At 38.1% G+C, this 16,668-nt stretch overlaps 2 protein-coding genes and 1 long non-coding RNA gene across 5 annotated transcripts; 2 read left to right on the top strand and 1 right to left on the bottom strand.

The window, feature by feature from the left end:
* Window positions 1–1,620: 1,620 nt before the first annotated feature.
* Window positions 1,621–3,460, top strand: LOC132626113 (uncharacterized). Its single transcript, XM_060340863.1, has 2 exons — window positions 1,621–2,390; window positions 3,022–3,460. The coding sequence occupies exon 1, from the start codon at window positions 1,781–1,783 to the stop codon at window positions 2,378–2,380; it is 600 nt and encodes a 199-aa protein (XP_060196846.1). The 5' UTR covers window positions 1,621–1,780; the 3' UTR covers window positions 2,381–2,390; window positions 3,022–3,460.
* Window positions 3,461–6,638: 3,178 nt separating this feature from the next.
* Window positions 6,639–7,937, bottom strand: LOC132629305 (uncharacterized). The gene is made up of 2 exons (XR_009578170.1): window positions 7,455–7,937; window positions 6,639–6,958 (listed from the first exon to the last, which is right to left on the bottom strand). It is a non-coding gene; the product is annotated as an uncharacterized LOC132629305 (long non-coding RNA).
* A 558-nt stretch (window positions 7,938–8,495) lies between these two features.
* On the top strand, window positions 8,496–12,466 carry LOC132626111 (serine/threonine-protein phosphatase 7 long form homolog). 3 transcript variants are annotated; one of them, XM_060340862.1, is made up of 5 exons: window positions 8,516–8,644; window positions 9,597–9,675; window positions 10,517–11,299; window positions 11,388–11,567; window positions 11,642–12,466. In XM_060340862.1, exons 3-5 carry the CDS (start codon window positions 10,517–10,519, stop codon window positions 12,428–12,430), a joined length of 1,752 nt encoding a protein of 583 aa, XP_060196845.1. In that variant the 5' UTR covers window positions 8,516–8,644; window positions 9,597–9,675; the 3' UTR covers window positions 12,431–12,466. The 3 variants fall into 3 exon arrangements, with proteins under 3 accessions (XP_060196843.1, XP_060196844.1, XP_060196845.1); XM_060340860.1 differs by lacking the exon at window positions 9,597–9,675 and having other exon boundaries at window positions 8,496–8,644; XM_060340861.1 differs by having other exon boundaries at window positions 8,515–9,675.
* Window positions 12,467–16,668: the final 4,202 nt, after the last annotated feature.

The raw sequence follows: 16,668 nt of genomic DNA, 5'->3' as shown, positions 1-16,668 counted from the left end.
AAAACTATCTGTTGGATATATTTTCCTAAACCCTGAACCATACTAGACAGCAATAGAAAAACCATCTATTCACTGCAAACTTTTCCTAAACCCCCCCAAAAAAAAAAAACTTCCTTTCAAGATTTTTTTTGGAGTGGGGGGGGGGGGGGGGGGAGGGGGGGACGGGTTGGTGATACAAAAACAAAAACTTTTCAATACTTATTTATTTTTATTTTTGCAAGGGTGAGGGGTGCAAAAAAACAAAAAGAAAAACTTTTCAAAACTTTTTTTAAAAAATAATTTTTTTTGTGGGGGGGGGGGGGGGGGGGGGGGTGAAAAAAACAAATAAAGAAAATCAATACTTGAAAAAACAAAATTGGGGGAGGGGGGGGGGATGGCTGGTGAAAAAGCAAATAAAATAACAAAACTTAAAAAAAAAAATTAGGAGGGGAGAGTGGGGGTGGGGGTGAGGGGAGGGGTTGGCTGATGAAAAAGCAAATAAAAAATAACAAAACTTAAAAAAAAAATTAGGCAGGGGGAGTGGGGGGTGGGTTGGGTGAGGGGTGGAAGGAAGAAGAGTGGAGACTGGTAGAAAAAAAATTAAAACTTTAAAAAAATATATTTGGGGGGGGGGGGGTGGGTAGGCGGGGGGAGGGTTGGGAGGAGGAGGAGGGGGGTGAAAAAAACAAATAAGGAAATTAATTTTTTTTTAAAACAAAACATTTTAAAAAAAAAAATGGGAGGGGGGGGGGGGGGGTATGGGGGTGGAGGAGGAGGAGGGGGTGCTGGTGAAAAAGCAAATAAAAAATATCTAAACTTTTCTTTAAATTTTTTTTTGGTTGGGGGGGGGGGGGGGGCGAGGGTGGTGCTGGCGAGGGGTAAGAGGAGGAGAAGGGGGGCTGGTGGGTTTTTTTGGATTAAGTTGGGATTTTTTTTGTATTTTATAAAAGATTAAGAAGTTTGAAAAAAATACATTTTGGACCAAATCTTCTTAATTCCAAATTTAATTGGATTTTGATTTGATGTGGTCCCCACAAGTCACCTATACTAATTTCACAATTAAAAGGTCACCTTTAGTTAAATCTTCCCACTTACTTGACATGAATTGCACATCAGATCCACATCATTCGCCACTTTGCCACGTCATTTTTTGATATCCTATCCAGTGTTTTAAAAGGCGTTTTCGGGGCGAGCCCTGGGGCGGGGCGTACCAAAAATGCCCCGAGACGACGGGTCGAGGCGAAAGTCTCCAAAGGTGTACGCCCAGCAATTCGGGGCGTACGCCAGGCGTTTGGGGCGAGTTTTTTTTATTGGGGCGTAAGCCCAGAAAACTTCTTCGAACTAAAACGAAATTTGTTAAATAAGTCCTTTATATAATGCCCAAATTCTCAAAAGTCAACATGTAACTACTCAAATGTTTTAAAAAGGAACTGAAACATTAAATTTAAAAGTCAAGACCTTTTTTTATTGCTAGAATGCCTAATATATATTCTTTTTCAATTATTTATCTTGTCATCTACTGCCTCGGGGCTTACGCCTCAGTAAGACAAACGTAAAACGCCCCGCCTTACGCTCTCGGCTTTTAAAACACTCATCCTATCTACTTACCTTCTTAAAGAAGAAAAGAAAAAAAAAAAAAAGTGAAGTGAAAGAGGATATGCAGAAATTCCTTAGTAGTAGTGGCTAGAAAATTGCCAAGTAGATCCCCCTCCTTTTGATCCAATGGAAACTCAAAACTGAAAATCACAAAAACCTCTGATTTGAACTGCCCAACCAACCACTCATCCTAACAGATAAAACCATGGCCATGGCCACCACTACCACAACCTCCTCCACCACCACCCCACTCCTCTCTCCAACCACCACTTCTCTCCACACTATTACAAGAATACCCTTCCTCTATACCACTCCAAAATCCAACAACAGACCAATCACCAAACTCCACGTGTCCTCCAACCCAATTGCTTCTTCATCCACCACTACATCATCCAAACCCAATCAAGAATCCATCTTTTTTGATGGTGGGGCTCACTATGGTGACCTTGCAGCTAACCTTATTCTTGGTTTCACTCTTCTTTGGCTCCCATTAACACTAGCTGCTGTCTTTAGAGCTTTTTACTTGAGGTACAGGTTTACTAACTTGAGAGTTACTGTTATTTCCGGCTTAACTGGTCAAGACCGGAGCGATTTCTCGTATAAAGTGATCAAAGATGTTCAGGTTGTGCCAAGATTCATTGGTGAATGGGGTGATGTGATTATCACTTTGAAGGATGGCACTGTGGTGGATTTGAGGAGTGTTCCTAAATTTAGAGAGATTGCTAAGTATTGTCTTTCTATGGCTGATAAAGAATCATCCGGGGGTTTGAAGGAGACTACTACTGATGGGCCTAAAGGCTTTTGAGAAAAATATGGTTAGTTTTTACTTTGTTGATTTTCATATATTGTCATGTAAAGTTTTCAATTTGCAATTAATGTATTCAACTGTGACAATGGTTTTAGTATATGGGCAATTGATTTGTATATTGAGTTGGGAACTGTTTCTTTTAGTTGCTTGTTTATCAATTTGTTTTGGTAAGTCCTATGTTAATAGATCTTTGTTACTATTAGTGTGTACTTTGTGCAATTGTCTAAATCTTACAACGACAACATTCCCCGTGTAATCCCATAAGTGGGGTCTGGGGAGATAGGATGCACGCAGACCTTATCCCTACCTTTCTAGGGTAGAGGAGGTTGTTTCCGATAGAACCTCAGCTCAAAAGAAAAGTTTTCGAAGCAGAGTTGCAAGAAAAATATGACAGCAAAATAGCAAGATACAAAGCAAATGAGGCAATAGATAGATACATTGAAGAATAATAAACTATGCGATGACTAAATAATACTACTAATAAGGAGAAGAGGACAGGAGGTTAGCCCCACCTCTCCCGCATAAAGTTCGACAACACTCGGCTACGTATTAACCTTCTACTCTAATCCTCGACCTCCATACCTTCCTATCTACTTGAGGTACAGGTTTACCAATTTGACGGTTACTGTAATCTCCAGGTTAGCGGGTCAAGACTCGAGCCATTTCTCGTACAAAGTGATCAAAGATGTTCAGGTCGTGCCAAGATTTATTGGTGAATGGGGTGATGTGGTTATCACTTTGAAGGATGGGACAGTGGTGGATTTGAGGAGTGTTCCTAAATTTAGAGAGATGGCTAAGTACTGCCTTTCTATGTCTGATAAAGAGTCATCTGGGGTTTTGAAGGAGACTACTACTGATGGGCCTAAAGGCTTTTGAGAGAATATCCGTTAGTCCTTTACTTTGTTGATTTTCATACCTTGTTCTCTGTTTTTCAAAGGGTATGTAAAGTTTGCAATTTGCTATTAATGTATTCAATTTTGATAACTGGTTTTAGTATATGCCTAGTGATTTGTATACCGAGCTGGGAACTGTTTCTTTTAGTTGGTTGTCTATGAATTTCCTCGATTGTTTTAGTAACTGTTATGTTAATGGGTCTTTCTTTGTTACTATCCTTAATGTGTACTTGTGCAATGTGCTTAATCTTTTAAATCTTTTAAATACACCAAAAAGTAGTGAAAATACATGTGTACATGAGAATCATACACACTAGTACATGTAAATAGGGTCTGTGTCGGGGTCAGTGATTTGGAAACTTTTACTTCTTGCAAAATGTAAAGCTGCTTGATATATACTTGTGCTTCCTTTTGTTGATCTGAATTATACAGATGCTATGTTGTCACAGTTTAGGTCTTGCATTAAGCAGTAAAGTCGAATACTTCATGTCCTTTTTAATGCTATTAGACACTTCTGCGATGTTTTTGAGAATCATCGAGAGACAACAAGCCTTGAGCTCCGAAATTGTTCTATTACTTTTGGCAGAATCAATGTTGTCGATGACAATGTATCAGCCGGAATGTCAAAGTTTTCTTACTGCTAAAAATTTCAGTCATAGTAAAAGATGAACCTCCCTAACAATTGTTTACGGTCACTTTGGAGCTAGAAGAAATATGGTTCTCCCCAAAGTGGAATATGGAACTGAAAGAAAGCCTTATTTATGAGCTCGAGCATTGTTGAATGGTTCTTTGAGGTTATGGATTGGCTTGTAAATCAATAGAACTTGGAAGGATGAAAATATATATTTCAGTAATTAAGTGGAATTAGATATTTCTGCCAGACTAAATCTGTATCCGATTCATAAGGATATGAATAAGCCGCTTTATGCTCAAAATGAGCAATAGTCACAAAAGGTCGTGTCATCTTTCTTCCCATTTTCATCAAAAGTAATTTATGATCGCTCTTGCGCAAGTATGTGAACATCCCATCTCCGTTTTTTTCAAAATGTACTTTTGAAAGCGTTGTCTCTGCTCGCAATCAAATGTCCTTCCTATAAGTCTTAAGGAATAACATGACAACAAACCTCAATCCCCAACTTGTTGGAGTTGGCTATATGAATTCCTAATGTCCCATTTTACTTTATTCGACCTGTTTTTTTTCTAATATTTAGTAATTTGGAATTGTCCAAAATTTTGTGCTTGCATAGAAATTCTAACAACACTAAAAGGACTCCAGAAAAATACTGGACATGACGTCAATGTGTTTATATAATTGAACCTAAGTCTCAACTAGTTGGGATGTAAATATGCCGATATGATTAAACTTAGTAACACCTTCAATCATGACCATTGACATATATTGACCTTATACGAGAGAGATCTGGCTGCTCTCCATTGCACTACTCTTTTTGTTCCTCAAGTACGATTTAGATTAGCGTCACTTGTCCTATTTAGTTTTTAAAGGACTAGATTAAATTTATTTAACAAGTATTTTAACCATAGTTAGCATAATAAGTTTTGAAAATCAATCTCTAATTTTGGTATGAAAAAAGAAATCTCTCTATAAATTTACAACGACATACCCAGTGTAATCCCATAAGTGGAGTCTGGGGAGGGTAAGATATTACGCAGACCTTACCTCTACCTTTATGGGATAGAGAGATTGTTTCTGATAGACTCTCAGCTCAAAAGAAATGTAATCGATACAGAAGAGTCGGAAAGAAAAAAGGGAAAATAAAATAGCAAAATGTAGTAACATATATCAATACACATTAGCGAAAAGGAAACTTCACGACCACCCTAAATCATACGATAACGACTCTATTACCTACTAACCATCTACCATAATCCTCGATCTCCACACCCTCCTATTTAAGATCGTGTCCTCAATCAATTGGCTCTGTCATGTCATGTCTAATCACCTCCCCCCAATTCTTCTTCAGCCTACCGGCCTCTACCTCTCCTAACTCCTGTTATAGCCAACCTCTCACACATCCTCACTGGCGCATCCTTGCACCCCCTGTTCACATGTCCGAACCATCTCAGTCTCATTTCCCTTATCTTGTCTACCACAGAGGCAACCCCCACCTTATCTTGTATAACTTCATTCTTAATCCTATCCCTCCTAGTATGCCCACACATCCATCTAAGCATTCTCATTTCTCCACATTCATCTTCTGAACATGGGCATTCCTAACTAGCCAACACACTGCCCCACACAAAAGTGTTGGTCTAACTACCACTTTATAGAACTTACCTTTAAGCCTTGGGAACACTTTCTTATCGCACATTACCCTAGAGGCGAGCCTTCATTTCGCCCACTCCACCCCTACGGTGTGCGACGTCAGCATCAATCTCCCCATCTCCTTGGATTATGGACCCAAGATACTTGAAGCTGCCTCTCTTAGGAATGACTAGTGCATCAATCTTCACTTCCACCTCTGTCTCAGACGTCACATTGCAGAACTTGCACTCTAGGTACTCTGTCTTCGTCCTGCTTAACTTGAAACCTTTTGACTCCAATGCCTCTCTCCATCCAGCCTATCATTAACTCCACTTCGCATCTCGTCAATCAATAATATGTCATCCACGAATAACATACACCACACCTCTCCTTGAATATGTCATGTCAATTTGTCCATCACTAAAGCAAATAGAAACAGGCTAAAGGCTGATCCCTGGTGCAACCCCATCTCGACTGAAAAGTGATTCAAGTCACTTCCCACTGTCCTATACTCGAGTTTTGGCTCAATCGTACATAAATTTAGGAAAGAAAATTAGTATCATTAAATTTGGAAATGAATTCGATCCCTTTTCATAGAAAGAAAACAACTTTTAATCTGACTATGATTATTAAGAGGTTTTTCATTTTAAATAGATCTCGACTGTTAAATCTGAAAGTAGACAAGTGTAAGATTCTACCTATGTACTGGAACTGGACGAAAAAAGTATACCAGAGGGGAGATAATGGTGTTAGTTTCCCCCTAATTTAAGGATAGAATTAGAGAAATTATAGGTTACAAAAATCAATGGACAAACATCCATAATGGGGGCTATTTCTGCGTAGGAAAAAGAAATAAGTGGGAGAAATAATTGGTGAAAGGAACAAAGATATTTTACTATGCGCACTTATAAAGGGTTGCAACTTCCAAAGCACAAAGCTTACGCACTCAGCACGCTTGATTACACTACTCTTCCATGTACAAGCTAAAACCTTCGCCTTTTAGAATCAAACTACTCGAGTAGATTTCTCAGTTGGTTACGCAACTACTGCAGTAGTTATTACCTCACGAAGTCATCTCTCTTTGTTAAAAAATTTGAAATCAAGAAAAAGTGACTTTCTGATTATGAGATAATAACTATTAGTTGAGTTATCATGTGAAAAATCAACCTTGGAATCTACGATGACTAAATTCGCAAATCGCAACCTAACATAGTTATAATAGTAGCTGGCTAAATTGGACGAAACAAGCTAGACTGATATGAATTTTGATAATGAACGATGAGCAAAAGCAACACCACCAGCAAAGCGGAACCCCAGGGAGGGCTTCCTTCTTGGCGCATGGACTCGTACAACACCGGCCTCGGACCTCCGGGCGGGGTCCAGATAAAACCACTTGTTGCTAACAAGCATGGCGTATACCTATTGGGATCGAAAATAACTAAATGTTACCCGGAAGCTAATAATTGAGAATGATATAAAGAGAAATATACTAAAGATGCATAATATTTTGTTATGATTTTGATCAATTGACCTATACATGTACAAACTAATATAAAAATATAAAAACTATTGAGAGTTTCTCCCCAAACAAGACTCGTTAATGACTACAGATGCTATTATGTTCTTGTACGAAAAGAAATGATCTTTCAAAACTTCTCGATTGCAGCAGTGGAGCCACAACCCGAGTGTTCAACTGAGCGCCTTTCACTAAAAAATTATACCGTAGGCAAGTCAGTTATTGAACACCCTTAATTAACATACATATTACATATTACTTACTTCAAAATTCGAAGACCCTAAACAAAGAATTTGGCTCCGCCATTAAGATATAGTAGAGCCTTTTCCAACCAAGAAAATATTTTTGTTATGATAGAATTCAAATAACTAAGAAATTCAAGGCAAACCTAAACAATACCATGAGTACAACCAGCATAGGCAACAAGAAAAGCAGCAGCCACATACTATTCTTGGAACGTTGCTCATGTGCTCCGAGTAGCTCGCCAAAAACATCAGCAAAATTACCAGCCCAAAGAAAACTATCAACGGAAAAGGAGGTGTTGATGATGACTCTATTGCTTGGTCTCTCCAGCTCATCCCTCTTCTCTCTCTTATCAACCAACCCATTTCAACCTTCTAATTTCTCTTGTAATTGGACTACGTGTGTAATATATTATGTTGGATTGTATATTTTTGAAAATTTAGCTTTTCTTTTTGAAGGATCGGAGGAAGAATGTGCTTATTTATAGAGGAAGAAGTGCGTTATCCTCATGTAGATATGGACTCTGGATTCCAGTCTCAAACCGACTTTAATTTTGGACTCATGCAGAGTGCATACTTTTTCAGATTTATAAAATGTTTGCCTACTTACAAAGTATGTCAAAGTTATATTTGGATTATCGTGTAACTATCCAATAATAAATTTTGTCCACTCATAATAAAATGATGAATTACTTCACCGACTCAATTTATGTGAGGTGTTAGAGTGAATACAAAGTGTAAGAGAAGAAAAGATTTTGAAAATTTGTAATTTGAAACAAATCAGAGAAATTTTCATGATTATAAATCATTTAGTAAGGTAAAATGGTTACTTTAAAATTAAATTATAACTAAAGGTAGAAAGATATCATTTTTTTTTTTGGACTGATTAAAAAATAAAGAGTATCGCATAAAGTGGGACGTAGAGATTACTATTATTCTACAGTACCTCTTTTGTTTTAATTTACGTGGCTTTTTTCAAAATACAAGGATTAAACTAACTATTGTTGGGATCGAATATAGAATCTTCAATTTTCTTGAGATGCCATTTACATATTTTCAAACAACATAAAAGATATTATAAGTTAGAATATAGTCCCAATTCAAAATACTCAAAAAGTATTCGACAAAATTGTCACTAAAGAACGAATCCTTGTTTCTTTAAATAATAATTAATAACTTAGACGCAGAGATTGAAACATTAGTAAGGTGTAATTTATCTTCACTGATTTATATTTGTCCAAACTTTAAAATACTCTCTCTCACACACACACAGTTTGAACTCTGCTTTCTCTCTCTAGAAGGTTGAACTCCACACGAATTTCTTCTTCAATCTCTCTCTAGAAAGCGGTAAACCCTAAATTGCTGCTTTAGATATGAGTTTTTATCTTCAATTGCTTTAGATTTGAGTTCATTTTGGTTCAAATGTTTGTGAATTTACTCTTTTTTTGGTTAAAATTCCAAGTTTATAGCTGAAAAATGAGTTAGAAAAAAGAAGAAACTTAATTTTTAATGAAATTTGGAATTTTTTTTTTTTTTTGGTTCAATTGCTTTCCGAAATTTAAAAAGTAGTTCAAATGTTTGTGAAATTTACTCTCTCCGATCCTCTTTTTGCTATTTTTCTCTCTCTTTTTTTTTTTTTTTTTTTTGATTCTGTAATTTCTACTGTAAAATGAGTAAGAAAAAAAAAGGAATTAACTATTTAGTTAATTTTGGTTAATTTCTACAATGTGTTTGTAACAGTGACTACAATGTGTTTGTAAAAATTTGTGTGTGAAATTTACTCTCTCCGATCCTCTTTTTGCTATGAGATCAAATACTTGTTATTTTGTTGTGGTAATTGATAAGTAGAAAAATTGTCTACAATGTGTTTGTAAAAATTCTAAACTGAACTCTATTTTGGTTAGCATAATGTATTTTTAGGAATCCGCGACTTTTGTAGCGTAAAAAAAAAAAAGGTTGAACCAAACTAGTGCAAAAAAAAAAAAAAATTACTAAGTTTCACGCACTAAATTAGTGCGTGAAAGGACCAAATTGCACAAATGCAACTTGGGCCTTTCACGCACTAATTTCGTGCGTGAAAGGACCAAATTGCAAAAATGCAACTTGGGTCTTTCACGCACGAATTTAGTGCGTGAAGGAGGGCAACAAAAAGCCGCCCCCTCCTTCCCCACCACAGACCCGACAATGACGTCCCCACCCGCCATTAACGGCGATTTCAGGTGGTCCCCAACCCCCAAAACGCTATTTTCTTGTTGTTTTTCAATCCAAAACTCAATATTCTTGGTATATTGAAGTGTAGGAACAAGTTTCTAAGGTTAGATTTTGGAATAGAGCGGCGCGGAGGTCATTTTGAAAACTCAAAAAAACCTTCAGTCTAGGTATTTTCACTACGAATTTTTTATTACATTGCTAAATATATTATTACCCTAAGCATGGTCATTGTGTAATTGTGGTGGATTTCCTGTTTTGCGCATTTTTTTTGTGCGTTTTTGGGCAGTCCGTATGCACTGTTGGGACTGCCCATTTTTTTTTTTTAAAATTTATTTATCTATTGTTAATTAGTTAATTATTTATTTAGTATTTGTTAATTGTTCGATTAACAACTTAAGTATTTATTAATTGTTAGACTAGCTAATTATTTATTTAGTTTTTGCTAAGCCAATTGTTTATTTGTTAATAATTTCTTAATTGTTTCATTAGTTAATTAATTGTTTATTTGTTAAATATATGATAATAATTTATTAATTTTTTGATTAGTTACTTAATTGTTTATTTATTAAATATATGACAATAACTTGTTAATTATTTGATTAGTTAGTTAATTGTTTATTTATTAATTATTTATACTAATTGTATGCTAACTAATTGTTAATTATTTGACTTATTAATTTTTAATCTTTATATTTTAGAATTGAAAACCTTTAGTTTAGGATTCATAACCCGTAGCTTAGGATTGAAAACCCTTAATATAATTTTCGATAAAAGATTACATAACTAATATTACTTATTAATGATTTATTTAAAATACGTAAAACGGATGGATCACCACAATCCTTAATAAAATTTTCGATAAAAGATTACATAACTAATATCACTTGTTAATGATTGATTTAAAATACGTAAAACAGATGGGTCACCACAATCCTTAATAAAATTTTTGATAAAAGATTACATAACTAATACTACTTGTTAATGATTGATTTAAAATGCGTAAAATAGATGGATCACCACCCTCTTGATCCGGGGCCCTTCGACCCAGAGTTACTGTATCTTCAGCCCGAGCATAGGTCGCAACATATATGGACATCCGACCTGCAGCTTGAGTCTCAGGTCCGTACCCGGTTAGGGGACTCAGCATGGAAGATCTTAGCTGCTCGCCCCCCACATCCTCGTGTCCTGGATATACTACGTCGGGGCGGTATCTATCGGTGCGTCGAAGTTGGTCGAGTACAACACGATAGGTCGCTAGTGACGGCATTGATTGAGAGGTGGCGACCGGAGACGCACACATTTCATCTCCGCACCGGTGAGGCTACCATTACCCTTCAGGATGTGGAGGTCATTTATGGGCTACAGGTTGATGGACGCCCATTGTATATTGAAGAGCCTCATGTGCTGCCGCCTTACCGGGATGAGTTGACTAGGCTCACCGGTTTCGCGGCTCTGGATGGTCACATTTCCGGCCAGAGTCGGCTTTTGTTGTCGGCCCTTTACGCTCACTTGCGCCTCACAGACATGCAGCATCCGATTGGAGAGGACACGCTTCAGGCTGATGTTGACCGACGTGCGCGTCTATACCTACTCATCATATTCGGGGCCATCCTATTCCCGAACACTTCGGGTTCGCATTTGAGCTTGAGGTATCTTCGGTATATCGACGATCTCGCCGAGATAGGATGTTATAGTTGGGGCGCTGCTGTGCTGGGCTACATGTATCGAGGATTATGCCGATGTTCTATGGGCACGAGGGTAGAGGTCCCTGCATTTTGCTCGCTCCTTCAAGTAATATATTTAAGTATGTGTAATTAAACATAAAATATATTTTTTTAAAACGACGACTGATAAAAAGCTTTTTAAATGATTATATCAGATATGGGTGTGGACTAGGTTGAGACTTTTTCAGCCCATACCAGCTCACCCTCCCGCTGACTATCTTACTGTGCCGATGCCATATGCGCGGAGATGGTCGCGAGGCGTACGCCGACGTGCGGGGACGCATCACAGCCTTCTCCCGTTTAGGGATCAGCTAGACCGCATGACGGCGCAGTCGGTATGTTCATATTTTGGATCCACATAGCTACTATTTTAGTCTTTTATTGTTAACTAGTTCAATTCTTTTTACAGGCTTTTATATGGACGCCGTATGATCATATTTTGGATGAGCTGCCGGCGTTTTGTAGGGCTGGTCAGCACATGTGGATGTCGCGGTGTCCATTGATACATATGGATATCGTTGAGTATCACGCGCCCGACCGCGTGTTACGGCAGTTTGGGTATGTACAGAATATACCCGCGGCTACGGTTTGGGAGCATGACCACTATGCGAGGGACGAGCGTGCGGGCGTCGATGATGCATGGCGACTCTATATGCAGCAGCAGGTCCAGAGTTGGGATGTGAGGATGACGAGCCTAGCGATGGTCGGACATGACACTCCGATCCATGTGTACATGGAGTGGTATATGCGGATCACTCGCATCATTATTGGCAACCCCTCTAGGCGTCGTCCAGATGGCCTGGGATATGTAGCTCTCGCAGGAGCGTACGAGGCGTTGGTACGGACCGTTCAGACGATGCGCTATGAGAGCACTGCCCGTACGGAGGCCCCCGAGACGGCGGAGTATGCAGCACGGATGATTGAGCTTGCCGAGACTGGTATGAGACAGGCACATGACTTTGAGCGTCTCCATGAGCGTGTTCCCGCTGCCCCACCGCCCACCGTCATTTCCCATAGAAAGCATGTTATGAACCAGGGTCCGGGTCGAAAGAAGGGAAGGAAGGGAAGCAAGGATGATCATGTCATAGAGCATGTACAGATTAAGAGGAGGAAGGGGGATGGAAATGATGGTGGTGGTGGTGGTGGGGTTAGCCTTAGGCCTAACCGAACTTTAAAGGCTCCCACTTGTGGGACCTGAGATTGTGAATGTTGTAAATAAAGTGTACATTTTATGTTATTATTTTATTAATGATAATTAGTTATCTTAATAATAACTCGTGCGACGTATTGAAAAAAACGTGATTTCAGTAGGTTAAAAAAAGTAACCTATTAAATTTGAGCGTGAAAGTGAAAAAACTTAAAGTGTCAGGAAAATTAACCTTTCACGCACAGAAACTGTGCGCGAAAGGCTTTTATCCTTTCACGCACTAATTTCGTGCGTGAAAAGGTCTCCCTCACCCAGCACCTTGATTTGACAATACATTGCTGCATTATTTGACTGTTTTAATACAACTTGTATTGCGCATCATTTTAATGCGCACTGTAAGTATTGATTTGACAACACACCACGCATGACAATTTCAGGAATCTATGACACATAAAACCTTGATTTGACAATACATTGCTGCATTATTTGACCATTTTAACACGACTTGTATTGCGCACCATTTTAATGCGCAATGTAACACCACACATGACAATTTCAGGAATCTATGACACATAAAGCCTTGATTTGACAATACATTGCTGCATTATTTGACCATTTTAACACGACTTGTATTGCGCACCATTTTAATGCGCAATGTAACACCACGCATGACAATTTCAGGAATCTATGACACATAAAGGCTTGATTTGATAATACGTTGCTGCATTATTTGACTGTTTTAACACGACTTGTATTGCACACCATTTTAATGTGCAATGTAACACCACGCATGACAATTTCAGGAATTTATGACACAAAAAGGCTTGATTTGACAATACGTTGCTGCATTATTTGACCGTTTTAACACGACTTGTATTGCGCACCATTTTAATGCGCAATGTAAGTGTTGATTTAACAACACACCACACATTACAATTTTGAGTAGTCTATTTAACTTGAAGGCTTGACGAGTGAAAAACTCATCAGCTTCATAGTCTAAGTCTTACAAGTCATTCAAAAAGAAAAATCAAACTTCATAGAAAAAATGTCCCAAAATGCTTCAACTGTTAAGGTTTCACTATTTTGGGATGGAGATATCGTCGAGGACAATTACTCCATTCGTTATAGTATCAAACCAAAAGCCCATGTTAAATTTCCAACAACTTTAAATTATGAAACACTAGTCAGTTACATGCACAAAAGAATGAAAACTACACTCACTGAGTTTGGAATCTCACTAACTGGCAGATATCCACAAACAATATCAAACGGTGTAGTGCGTTATGGCATGCACAATATCAACGATGATGAATCTTTGAGTGATTATTTGGGATCGCCGGAAGAATATCGTGATTTAGTATTCATTAATGTTCTTGAGATGTATGTTGAAAAGATACCTCGAGAAGAAGTCCCTCAAGTCCAGCCTATTCATGGTAACACTTATGGGGACTTTAGTTCTTATGGAGACATTTTGAGTGGTCAAGTGCCGCTGGAAAATCTAAGCCAGCAATTTAATCAAGCTTACAATGAAAATTGGTAAATATGGATTTTTCATATTATTATTATGTGTAGTAGCACGTGTTTGTTGTATGAATTGGTAAATAACCAGTTTTCAAATCTTTATAGGAACTATTCTCAAAACTCGCCAGTGGTACCAAATATGGATGTTGGTCAATCCTCTCAGTTCGGTGGAGTTGATCGTTCTCCACACCATGACAGTGCTTATGAACAACAGTAAGTTCATCACCTTGATATTAAATTATATATATATATATATATATATATATATATATATATATATATATGATGTTGGTATAAAAACTATGTTACTCTTCGTGTAGGAGGATGAATGCACTTGATAATGAAGATTTTCCTAATTATTATGAGTCATCATCAAGTGATGACGAAAAAATAGCTAATAATGCAGAGGTAACCGATGATGAAGATGATGATGATGTTTAAGTTGGTATGAACAACAATATTCCTCAAAGCCAAAACTAACAAGAACTAATGCACCACCATGTACCACCACCGATGGCTGAAAACCTAACTTCTGAAAGCCCAATTTGGTGGCATTCTAACAATATCCCTTATCTTGACAGCCTGTAGGGTCGTGATGATGCATTTGTCTTCACAAGAGAAGATGATGATAGTCGCCTAAAAACCTGGATTGAACCAAGGGATCTCAACAAAGATCGATGCTACCTTGCAAAGGGAATGTTGTTCGCATCCAAAAAGGCGTTGCAACGGGCTGTCAAAATTTATTGTTTTAAGGACATGAGGGAGTTTCAGGTTGATCAGTCAAACACAAAGATATGGAGGCTAGTTTGTAGACGACGATATTAAGGCTGTGAGTGGTTGCTTCGGGGAATTGTTAAGCCTGATGGTATGTAGGCTATCACAAAATTCCGCGAAAGACACACTTGTGATATGGAAGAAAATGGAGCAGATCATTATAATTTAGATACAAACATGATTGCTCAAGTGTTACTTAAAGACATTGCTGAAACGCCAAGGTAACTTATCCTACCTAGTACATTATATGTCTTATATCAATTGAAAGATCATTACTAAATGTTGTTTGTTTAAACTTGTGCAGGTACCCCATCAAAGATTATATTCGAAACGTTCAAACTGTATATAGTAAAATTATAAGCAACAGAAAGGGATTTCTCGGGCGTAGATGCGCTTTTGAGATGGTCTTTGGAAATTGGCATACTTCTTTTCAATCGCTGCCAAGGTATATGGCAGCTCTACAACATTTTAATAATGGTATTGTTTGTAGAGTGGCGGCTTATAGAGGGTAAAATCTTCAACTTCGTATTTTGGACATTCAAACCATGCATTGATGGTTTTGCTCACTACCGACCAGTGATATCCATAGATGGTACGCATGTATATGGTGCCTACGACATCAAGCTCCTAATTGCAGTAGGAATTGATGCCAATGGGTCAATATTTCCTCTTGCTTTCGCAATTGCCGCTAACGAGAGCAACGACACATGGGGGATCTTTTTGACCCATTTGAAAACTCATGTTATTAAGGATCGTACCGGCATATGCATGCTGTCTGATCGTCATAAAGGCATATTTGCACAATATGGATAATTTACCGGGGTGGCAGCCTCCCTTTGTTTACCATCGCTATTGTTTAAGGCACTTGAAGAAAAATTTGCAATCAACGTTTCACAATGGCACTCTAAACAAATTAATGTGGGGGGGGGGGGGGGGGGGCTGCAATGGAGCATCAACAACGAAAATGGGCTGCAAAAATGGATCTGATCAGGGCAGTGAGTGAACCCGCATACGTTTGGTTGATGAAGCTCCAAGTTGAAAAATGGACGCTTCATGCTGATGGAGGCAAAAAATAGGGCATGCTCACAACAAACAGCTCAGAGTCTTTCAATGGTTTGCTGAAATCTGCTCGAGGACTACATATCATCGCAATGGTGAGAATGACTTTCAAACAGGTTGTGGAGCGATTTGTTGTTAGGACAAGGCAGGCCAGAGCGATATTAGCCGACGGCGGGACATGGATGCTAAAGCCCTTCAAAAATATGGAGCATTATAGAAAAAAATGTGAGCATCACCAAATGACCCTATATGACCCAATTCAACATGTGTATGAAGTTAGGACGGGTTATTACAATGGTAAGGGTGGAAACGTGCATACCGTTTATGAGGCAACAAGAACATGCACTTGTGGTAAGTGACAAACGTACCACATGCCGTGTTCTCATGCTATCAAGTGCTTCGAGAGAATGAGAAAAACGGTAACAAGTTATGTGGCGGGGGAATACAAGGTCCACAGTTACCTTAGAGCATATTCCGGCCAATTCCACCCACTTGATAATGAAGCTTATTGGCCAAACGAGCCGTTTTCGATGGTTGCTAACAAGGATTACATCAGGAAATTGGGCATTAACTCACGGAGTCGTAGACCCAATCAAATGGATGTTAGTGAAAGAACTTACTCTCGCAAGTGCTCTACATGTAAGCAATATAGCCATGACAAGCGTTCGTGTGGGCAACAAGGTCGTGGTAGTACAAGCACGTCTCGAAGTAATAGAGCCTCTCGAACTTGAAGATTGTATTGTTATTGTAATTTATTATTGATTGCTTTGAATTAGTATTGTAATTAAATGGAATAAATTATTTTTTAATTAATATAAACCTCTCGTATTGGATGAATTATTATTAAATCAAATATTTATATTTGTACATTCAAATATAATAAAACACTTAAATCAAAACCCTATATATGACAAGTTTTAAAACTTACTTCGGGG

This window comes from Lycium barbarum, chromosome 2 (assembly GCF_019175385.1).
Source record: "Lycium barbarum isolate Lr01 chromosome 2, ASM1917538v2, whole genome shotgun sequence".
Classification (NCBI taxonomy): Eukaryota; Viridiplantae; Streptophyta; class Magnoliopsida; order Solanales; family Solanaceae; genus Lycium; species Lycium barbarum.
The sequence above is the reverse complement of the archived record's forward strand: the minus strand, read 5'-3'. Positions and strand labels throughout refer to the sequence as shown.

Bases quoted from the DNA above. Each gene is read 5' to 3' on its own strand.
- LOC132626113 (XM_060340863.1), top strand. From the start codon at position 1,781: ATGGCCATGGCCACCACTACCACAACCTCCTCCACCACCACCCCACTC.
- LOC132626111 (XM_060340860.1), top strand. From the start codon at position 10,517: ATGGATCACCACCCTCTTGATCCGGGGCCCTTCGACCCAGAGTTACTG. The intron at 11,300-11,387 runs GTAATATATTTA...TGATTATATCAG, and splicing joins CATTTTGCTCGCTCCTTCAA to ATATGGGTGTGGACTAGGTT. The intron at 11,568-11,641 runs GTATGTTCATAT...TTCTTTTTACAG, and splicing joins ACCGCATGACGGCGCAGTCG to GCTTTTATATGGACGCCGTA.